Below are 10,624 nucleotides of genomic sequence, written 5' to 3' on the forward strand. Positions count from 1 at the left end.
TGGCTAAGTCATTGGTCGTGCTTTGTAGTTTATCCCTCTGGGAAAGTTATGACTTCAAAACAAACAAATATCTTCAATAAAATATGTGATGTTATTTTTCAGATTCTGAAAGTAAAGGTAACTGCTAAAATAAAGGAAACACCAACATAAAGTGTCTTAATCGAGTGTTGGGCAACAACAAGCCAGAACAGCTTCAATGCACCTTGGTATAGATTCTTCAAGTCTCTGGAACTCTATTGCTGCATTTACACAGTCAGCCCAATTCTGACCTTTTTCACAAATTGGTCTTTTGACCAATCAGATCGGCACTGAAAATGAGCTGATGTGAATAAATCTGATGTGATTGGTCAAAAGACCAACTAGTGGTAAAATATCAGAATTGGGCTGCCTGTGTAAACAGTCTATTGGAGGGCTGTGACACCATTCTTCCATGATAAATTTGATAATTTGGTGTTTTGTTGATGGAAAGCGCTGTCTCAGGCATCACTCCAGAATCTCCCATAAGTGTTCAATTGGGTTGAGATCTGATTACTGAGATGTCCATGGCATATGGTTTACATCTTTTCCATGCTCATGAAACCATTCAGTGATCACTCATGCCCTGTGGATGGGGGGGGGGACATTGTCATTCTATGGAGGCATGGCCATGGTAGACAAAATTATGGCCTGCCCAGCATTTGTATACATGACCCTAAGCACGATGGGATGTTAATTGCTTACTTAACTCAGAAACCACACCTGTATGGAAGCACCTGCTTAAAATATACTTTGTGTCCATTTACTCAGGTGTTTCCATTACTTTGGCATTTACCTGCATATTCACCATTGGATTGTGTTTAAGAACACAATGCCTGTTATGGCTATCTGCTGCCATCTAGTGACAGAAGTGGTGCATGAAGCATTGGCTCTCCTGCAAGAAAGGTTGGTAAGTATAAGACCTACGGGTCATCACTAGATAGCAGTATGCAGAGACAAGTACCCAAATGAGCCCACTGGAATCTAGAACTATTCAATAAGTGGCAAATGACGGTCTGTGCCCTGTTTATTATTTTTTTCAAAACATGTAAACACAAGACTGTGACCTGGAAACAAAAATACACAAAGACACTGGTTAACCAATAATATATATATATATATATATATATATATATATATATATATATATATATATATATATATATATATATATATAAACATTAACATACTTCTTTGAAATTCATAATGCTGGAATGCTTGACAACATCAATATATATTCTTAAATATATATTTCTATACAGAGATAGATTCAATATCTTCATTCATATTGCCCATCTAGGTCCTCTATTAGAATTGGATTAAGTTCCTTACATGATCTTTACCCCGGGATCTTTTTCTGGCACCTTAGACCTGACGATAGACATCCAAATTCAAAGAAATGTAAAGGCAGTTTTAAAACAAGTGCACACCATCTTCTTGTGACAAATATACTGTGTGTCCACTGCTATATCCTCAAGGTAGGGAAATGCATTCAGCAGTAGCCATTCCCCTCTCACATCCCCTGATAAGACAGCATGTACACAGACCGGGGTTCAAACACTATTTCAAATATTCTTTTGTGTTTGCTATTGCCTGCCGAATGTGTCAGCTGGGGTTAACAGTTTTGTGACTATTCTTTTGGTTCCATTGACCAAGGCAAGCTCAATCAAGCCCAGCCAAAGTATTTTAAATGATTTCAAATAGCATTTGAACTCAGGTCTGCAGTTAAATTGGGGGAAAGAGATATTGCATGTCCCTCTGGCCCCCGTTCAATCCTTCAGTTAATGGGAGTCAAAACAACAAGCGTTACAACGCCTCTTTGTTGTTGTACTTTAAAGAGTAACCAACTGCAATTTCTAGACATTCCAACAGTGAGCCAGCAGAGAGGAAATCTAGCTCCACCTCAATAAATTTAATGTATATGGCCGAATGTTCAGGGCCCAAGGAGAGGCCCTCTTCCCTGGTCTGCTGGCCGGTGCAATTCCCCTGGAGGAAGCATGTTACGGCCGAGATCTCCCTGCGGCTGTAGTGCTTGCCTGAGCTCTGAAAGTGCTGGAACAGACACTGCTGTAAGGTCCTCTCCTCTGCGATGCCCAGGTAGCAGTAGGTCACTTTGGCCCCAGTCCTCTCCCCCTCCCCCGCTCGTCCCCCCAGCCTCACCACACTCTCGGACCCGGGCCCGCCGGAGCCCGACGACCCAGAGAGAGGCAAGCTCTGGTCAGTGTCTTGGTGTTGCAGTGGAGAGGCTGGAGCCTCATCCTCCCCTGCGTAGTGCAACTCTGCCACCACGTCCTCGTAGCCTATGGCGTACAGGCCGTAAGTCTTGGGGATACCCCCCGGTAGGAGATACTTGGAGGTCCCGTTGCTACAGCCCGTCACCCTGGCCTGGGCTATGGGGATCCAGTCCACCTCCATGTGCAGTTCCAGGCAGCGTGCTTCGCTAATGGTGATGTCCAGGAACTTATAATACACGTTCTTCCAGTTCATCTTCTGTACTTTGGTCATGATGACACGGCCCTCTGCCTTCTCTGGGTTGAAGTACTCACGCAGCCGCTTGCCAAGGGGCACCTGGGAGCTGATCTCTGCGTAGTGGTAGCGGATGTCCTCACGCCAGCGCGTGTTGTAGCCCACGCCAAAAATGGCCAGCTTGTTGGAAAGGTGTAGCCGGGAGAAGTCGGTCCACGTCTGAAAGTGCTCCCACTTCACCTGCACCGACTCCAGGATACGCACCACGTTCAGCATCACTTCCTGTTTCCTGACAGGGACAGAAATAAATGACTGGTCAAGATTTAGTTGGAACCATTGGAGGGTTGGTAATGAGAACAGCTGCTTCATTTTGATGAAGACTAGACATTGAATGATGCAGAGACCAAGTTTCTGTAAGCGATTTGTTTTTCAAATATATCACATCTTGGCAGTAAAAAAATAAGCATTTAGTTTGGCATTATATTCATATTACACAGTGTTATTAGGGATCATTCATTTTATGGAAAAAAATACATACTGGACTTGCTCCGAAGGCTCAGGTCGCAGCTGCAGGACTCTGGCATTCTTTGGTGGCTGTGTTTCCTCTGAAGAAATTAACAGTATTTTCCATCAACATCAAAATAACACAATAAATGCTACCTGACAGGCATATGGCCTCATTAGCCAACTCCAACATTATTCCTTTTGACATAGAGTGAAGGAATAGCCTGCATACTAACGACAGGCCTTCCAAACATTTCACAGTCCCGTAACTACCCCTAGTAAGAACTACCAGCACCCTGGATAGTCTACCTACCGCTTTAACAAAAATAAGTCTGCTGACCACTTCACTATAGCCCACTTTTGTCAACCCCACAATCAATCACCACCACTCACCAGTTTCCATCTCTCCCTCCTGGAAGGCCGAGGCCAGCACCTGGTTGCACCAGTCTTCCTGGGAGAAATCCTCCATGGTGCTGCCGTCAGACTCCATCTCCTGGTACAGGCCACTGCTGTTGATGAGGACGGGGGCACACATCTGGGAGTCCCAGCCTCCCTGGCCAAACACCTTTTCCAGCTGCTCGATGGAGTAGCTGCTCTTCCTCTTGCCGACACCGTGCTCCTTCACTCGGCTGTAGCACCGTCGCAGCGTCTGCGGGTCATAATGGATGTGTAAATGTTAGAGGAAGAGCTTGAGGTTTGTGTTAGCTACTAGGCTAGCTAGAGGCATATCTAATGCCACAAATACACCAGATTTGAAAAATAATTGACTGAAATCCTTTGCTTTGAAATTAAACTGAGGATATTTAATTCTCTACAATTGCACCTAGATGCAAAATTCAACCATCTTCCGCAAACTTCCAGTCAGCTTACCGGATAGCGATCTACATTTGAAGTCGGAAGTTTACATACACTTAGGTTGGAGTCATTAAAACTCGTTTTCAACCACTCCACAAATTTCTTGTTAACAAACTATAGTTTTGGCAACTTTGTTAGGACATCGACTTTGTGCATGACACAAGTCATTTTTCCAACAATTGTTTACAGATTATTTCACTGTATCACAATTCCAGTGGGTTAGAAGTTTACATACACTAAGTTCACTGTGCTTTAAACAGCTTGGAAAATTCCAGGAAATGATGTCATGTCTTTAGAAGCTTCTGATAGGCTAATGGACATAATTTGAGTCAATTGGAGGTGTACCTGTGGATGTATTTCAAGGCGTACCTTCAAACTCAGTGCCTCTTCGCTTGACATCATGGGGAAATCAAAAGAAATCAGCCAAGACCTCAGAAAAAAGATTGTAGACCTCCACAAGTCTGGTTCATCCTTGGGAGCAATTTCCAAATGCCAAAAGGTACCACGTTCATCTATTCAAACAATAGTACACAAGTATAAACACCATGGGACCACGCAGCCATCATACCGCTCATGAAAGAGACGCGTTCTGTCTCCTAGAGATGAACGTACTTTGGTGCGAAAAGTGCAAATCAATCCCAGAACAACAGCAAAGGACCTTGTGAAGATGCTGGAGGAAACGGGTACAAAAGTATCTATATCCACAGTAAAACAAGTCCTATATCAACATAACCTGAAAGGCCGCACAGCAAGGAAGAAGCCACTGATCCAAAACTGCCATAAAAATAACAGACTACGGTTTGCAACTGCACATGGGGACAAAGATCATACTTTTTGGAGAAATGTCCTCTGGTCTGATGAAACAAAAACAGAACTGTTTGGCCATAATGACCATTGTTATGTTTGGAGGAAAAAGGGGGAGTCTTGCAAGCCGAAGAACACCATCCCAACCTTGAAGTATGGTGGTGGCAACATCATGTTGTGGGGGTGCTTTGCTGCAGGAGGGTCTGGTGCACTTCACAAAATAGATGGCGTGAGGTAGGAACATTATGTGGATATATTGAAGCAACATCAGTCAGGAAGTTAACGTTTGGTTGCAAATGGGTCTTCCAAATGGACAATGACCCCAAGCATACTTCCATAGTTGTGACAAAATGGCTTAAGGACAACAAAGTCAAGGTATTGGAGTGGCCATCACAAAGCCCTGACCTCAATCCTATAGAAAATGTGTGGGCAGAACTGAAAAAGCGTGTGTGTGCAAAGATGGCTACAAACCTGACTCAGTTACACCAGCTCTGTCAGGAGGAATGGGCCAACATTCACCCAACTTATTGTGGGAAGTTTGTGGAAGGCTACCTGAAAACGTTCGACCCAAGTTAAACAATTTAAAGACAATACTACCAAATACTAATTGAGTGTATGTAAACTTCTGACCCACTAGGAATGTGATGAAAGAAATAAAAGGTGAAATAAATCATTCTCTATACTATTATTCTGACATTTCACATGCTTAAAATAAAGTGGTGATCCTAACTGACCTAAAACAGGGAATTTTTACTTGGATTAAATGTCAGGAATTGTGAAAAACTGAGTTTAAATGTATTTGGCTAAGGTGTATGTAAACTTCCGACTTCAACTGTATCTAGCTCAGGGAAGGGCAACTGGTTACATTATCTCGCTACATTACTACATTGAACAAACATATAAAACGCAACATGCAACAATAATAAAGATTTTACTGAGTTACAGTTCATATAAGGAAATCTGTCAATTGAAATACATTCATTCGGCCCTAATATATGGATTTCACATGACTGGGAATACAGATATGCATCTGTTGGTCACAGATACCAAAAAAAAAGTAGGGTCGTGCATCAGAAAACCATTCAGTATCTGGTGTGACCACCATTTGCCTCATGCAGCGTGACACATCTCCTTTGCATAGAGTTGATCAGGCTGTTTATTGTGGCCTGTGGAATGTTGTCCGTCCCCTCTTTAATGGCTGTGCGAAGTTGCTGGATACTGGAACACGATGTCATACACGTCGATCCAGAGCATCCAAAACATGCTCAAAAGGTGACAAGTCTGGTGAGCATCCAAGCCTGAGAAGAACTGGGACATTTTCAGCTTCCAGATATTGTGTACCGATCCTTGTGACATGGGGCCGTGCATTATCATACTGAAACATGAGGTGATGGCCATTGATAAAATACAATGGTGTTAGTGGTCCATAGCTTATGCCTACCCATACCATAACCCCACCACGGGGCACTCGATTCACAACGTTGTCATCAGCAAACCACTCTCCCACACGGAGCCATACACACTGTCTGCCATCTGCCCGGTACAGTTGAAACCAGGATGAATCTGTGAAGAGAACACTTCTCCAGTGTGCCAGTGTCAATTGAAGGTGAGCATTTGCCCACTGAACTCTGTTACGACCCCAAACTGCAGTCAGGTCAAGACCCTGGTGAGGACGACAAGCACACAGATGAGCTTCCTTGAGACGGTTTCTAACAGTTTGAAGAAATTCTTCCAATGCGCAAACCCAGTTTCATCAGCTGTCCGGGTGGCTCATGTCAGACCATCCCGCAGCTGAAGAAGCCGTATGTGGAGGTCTTGGGCTGGCATGGTTACATGTGGTCTGCGGTTTTGAGGCCGGTTGGACATACAGTACTGCCAAATTCTATAAAACGATGTTGAGGCGGCTTATGGTAGGGAACTTAACATTAAATTCTCTGGCAAGACCTCTGGTGGACATTCCCGCAGAGAGCATGACAATTGCACGCTCCCTCAACTTGATATATCTGTGGCATTGTGTTGTGTGACAAAACTGCACAAGGTGCACCTGTGTAATGATCATGCTGTTTAATTAGGTTATTGATATGCCACACCTGTCAGGTGAATGGATTATCTTAGCAAATGAGAAATACTAACAGGGATGTAAACAAATGTGCACAAAATTGGAGAGAGATATGCTTTTTGTGCAGATGGAAAATGTCTGGGATCTTATATTTCAGCTTATGAAACGTGGGACCAAGACTTTACATGGTGCGTGCATATTTTTGTTCTGTATAGCTCTCTAGAAAGGTAACGTTACTTAGTCATGGGGCATAGCTAGGAAGGTAGCAATGACAACATCCTGGATAACATAAAATTAATGAACATAACACGAAGTTCCCTAGCAAGAGTCTGACAGATGGCTAACGTTAGCTACCTAGCTATGTGATAGATGAACATGCTTACTCTGTCCCCCATTACCTTCATCCTTTCCCTGCATTGGGATGGGGTCCTTTCGTAGCCGAGCTCTGCTAGGGCTCGTGAGACCCGCTCGTACATTGCGGGACCAGGAGCCTTTCCAGAGAAAACGGTGCCTGCAACCTCCAGCTGCTGCATTCGTGCCTCTGTCAGTCTTTCATTCCCCCATACCGCAATAAGGGCGTTTGTTTCTGACGGGGTCCACGACATCCCTCGGCAAGCGGTGAAGCTATTTGATGCACAGGCCGATCCACTTCGGCCTGCGCTCCCAGAAATCGACAAACCTACGTTGAGAGGCGAGAATCGATTAGGTGTGGAGGGATTGGAATGATATTGGTTGCTGTCGCTCAAATCTTCTGATTCTGGTGATGGCACTTCTGTTTTCGGTATCTTTAAAGGCGTCGATATCTCTGGAGAATGATCAGCGTTACTGGGCGCCGCCATCTTGCTTCTGTTGCTAAGGGGCGGGGGATAGGAGTTGACGTCTTCTCAGTGGATTGGGTGAGCGGTCAATTAATATTGCAAACAGAAAATATGGGTCAAGCCATCTGCACTGTATAATTTGTGTGCGCGCATGCACTCGGCGTTGCCATGTTCCGGTGTAAATGTTGGGAGGGCCGGAGGGGTGTGTGTGTTTTGAGAGAGCACTGCAGTTATTGGCTAAGTCACGTGAGCGAGAGGAGCGGGCAGGACCGCGTGCACGTTGTGACAACTTTTTAGATTGTCATTATGGAGACACCTATTTCCAAACATTTTTCCAGAAGATATATTAATACCCTAGAACCGATGCACATTAAGAAATAATGGAGATACAGCACTGGAAAACGACTTTGGGCGCACTAGTGCGCATTTCACAAATCCGCTCGGAGGTGGTTTAAACTGCATTCTAATGTTGACTGCTTAAAGAATACGCTATCAAGCCAAGTGCTTTACGCATGCTCGTGTCTCGGGGGCTACCTGTGTGGACATTTGAAGTGTAAATTATGCAACTCCCCCGCGTGGTTCTTTTTATGGGGAAAAGTCCTCAATGAAACTGACAGGCTAAATGTCGAGAATTATACATTTGCCTCTGTTGGCCATCAAGTAGTCTATTAATGTATATGCCATTGTAGGCTACCATTTGATACAATAAATATGTTGAAATTACGATATCACAGGTCATTGCAAATCAATTAGAGCCACCTGTGTAGTCTACCTGGAGCTGGCAAACCAATTTAATAAATAGCCTATAACTTCAGTTTGTTGTTGTTGAAGTCTTGTGTTATTATGAATGCAGTAGTCAGATTAGGCTACAAGTAAAACACGTTCTAAAAAATAAACACTGGCTGTGTTTAACAAGCATATTAATTCCCTAAATTCTAGACCTCAGCTGAATCTGGTAATGAATGGTGTGGCTGTTGAACAAGTTGAGGAGACTAAATTACTTGGTGTTACCTTAGATTGTAAACTGTCATGGTCAAAACATATATATTCAAAGGTTGTAAAGATGGGGAGCGGTCTGTCCGTAATAAAGAGATGATCTGTTTGTTTTTTAACAACAGTCCAAAAAAGCAAATCCAGCCGGCTCTAGTTTTATCTTATCTTTATTATTGTCCAGTCATGTGGTCAAGTGCTGCGGAACGTCTTGCTCTTCATTGTAATCAGAGGGCTAATATTTATACTAAACATGCCAGTCTCTCTTGGCTAAGAGTTGAGGAAAGACTGACTGCGTCACTTATTGTTTTTATAAGAAACATTCATGTGTTGGAAATTCATTCGGTTTGCATAATCAATTTACACACAGCACTGACACACACTTACTCCACCAGACATACCACCAGGGTTCGTTTCACAGTCCCCAGGTCCAGAACAAATTCAAGGAAACGTACAGTATTATATAGAGCCATGAGTGTATGGAACTCCATTCCATCTTACATAGCGCAAGTGAACAGCAAACGTGTTTTATTTTAAATGAATAAAGCCACACCATACGGCACGACGCCTCACCCCATGTAACCTACTTGTTGTATGCATGTACTGACACACAATCAAATTGATTCATAAAGCCCTTTTTACATCAGCCGATGTCACAAAGTGCTATACAGAAACTCAGCCTAAAACCCCAAATAGCAAGCAAAGCAGATGTAGAAGCACAGTGGCTAGGAAAAACTCCCTAGAAAGGCAAGAACCTAGGAAGAAACCTAGAGAGGAACCCGGCTCTGAGGGGTGTCCAGTCCTCTTATGGCTGTGCCGGGTTTAGATTATAACAGTACATGGCCAAGATGTTCAACGTTCATAGATGACCAGCAGGGTCAAATAATAATAATAATAATCACAGTGGTTGTGGAGGGTGCAACAGGTCAGCAGGAGTAAATGTCAGAAGGCTTTTCATAGCCCGAGCATTCAGAGTTGGAGACAGCAGGTGCGGGACAAGATAGCACATCCTGTGAACGGGTCAGGGTTCCATAGCCGCAGGCAGAACAGTTGAAACTGGAGCAGCAGCATGACCAGGTAGACTAGGGGCAGCAAGGAGTCATCAGGCCAGGTAGTGCTGAGGTATGGTCCCAGGGCTCAGGTCCTCCAGGAGGGGAGAGAGAGAGAATTAGAGGGAGCATACTTAAATTCACACAGGAGAAATACTCCAGATATAACAGACTGACCCTAGCCCCCTGACACAAACTATTGCAGCATAAATTCTGGAGGCTGATTCAGGAGCAGTCGGGAGACACTGTGGCCCCGTCCGACGATACCCCCAGACCAGGCCAACCAGGAAGGATATTACACCACCCACTTTGCCAAAGCACAGCCCCCACACCACTAGAGGGATACCTTCAACTACCAACTTACCATCCTGAGACAAGGCCGAGTATAGCCCATGAAGATCTCCCCCAGGGCACAACCCAAGGGGGGGCGCCAACCCAGACAGGAAGATCACATCAGTGACTCAACTCACTCAAGTGACGTACCCCTCCTAGGGACGGCATGGAAGAGCACCAGTAAACCAGTGACTCAGCACCTGTAATAGGGTTAGAGGCAGAGAATCCCAATGCAAAATGGGGAACCGGCCAGGGAGAGACAGCAAGGGTGGGTTCGTCGCTCCAGTGCCTTTCCATTCACCTTCCACCCCTGGACAAGACTACACTCATTCATAGGACCTACTGAAGAGATGAGTCTTAAATAAAGACTTAAAGGTCGAGACCAAGTCTGCGTCTCTCACGTGGATGTGCAGAACGTTCCATAAACATGGAGCTCTATAAATAATATTTTTTTCTTAACTGACTTGCCTTGTTAAATAAAGGTTAAATAAAATATTTAAAAAATATGTACAAATCAAAACAGTCTATCAGAATTCCAGTCATTCCAATTAATGTTATACCCCTTGATCTTCAAGAATAGGACTTGGAAATGTGGAAGTATAGATTAGCCAAATTTGTTTACCTGAGCATAAACCAAAAAACCCAGCCCTACATTTTGTTGTCATTTGGCTTTACTGTCATTTGGCTCATTGATTCGAGTTGAAAAATAAATGCTGCGCTCATGGAATGGC

At 44.0% G+C, this 10,624-nt stretch overlaps 1 protein-coding gene across 2 annotated transcripts; it reads right to left on the reverse strand.

Moving 5' to 3' along the window:
- Window positions 1-1,185: 1,185 nt before the first annotated feature.
- Window positions 1,186-8,052, reverse strand: LOC112257993 (myb/SANT-like DNA-binding domain-containing protein 2). Of its 2 annotated transcripts, none has more exons than XM_024432013.2 (4): window positions 7,087-8,052; window positions 3,379-3,634; window positions 3,020-3,086; window positions 1,186-2,770 (listed from the first exon to the last, which is right to left on the reverse strand). In XM_024432013.2, exons 1-4 carry the CDS (start codon window positions 7,540-7,542, stop codon window positions 1,822-1,824), a joined length of 1,728 nt encoding a protein of 575 aa, XP_024287781.1. In that variant the 5' UTR covers window positions 7,543-8,052; the 3' UTR covers window positions 1,186-1,821. The 2 variants fall into 2 exon arrangements, with proteins under 2 accessions (XP_024287781.1, XP_024287782.1); XM_024432014.2 differs by having other exon boundaries at window positions 7,102-8,046.
- Between the last annotated feature and the right edge of the window lie 2,572 nt (window positions 8,053-10,624).

Source organism: Oncorhynchus tshawytscha, linkage group LG09 (genome assembly GCF_018296145.1).
Source record: "Oncorhynchus tshawytscha isolate Ot180627B linkage group LG09, Otsh_v2.0, whole genome shotgun sequence".
NCBI lineage: Eukaryota > Metazoa > Chordata > Actinopteri > Salmoniformes > Salmonidae > Oncorhynchus > Oncorhynchus tshawytscha.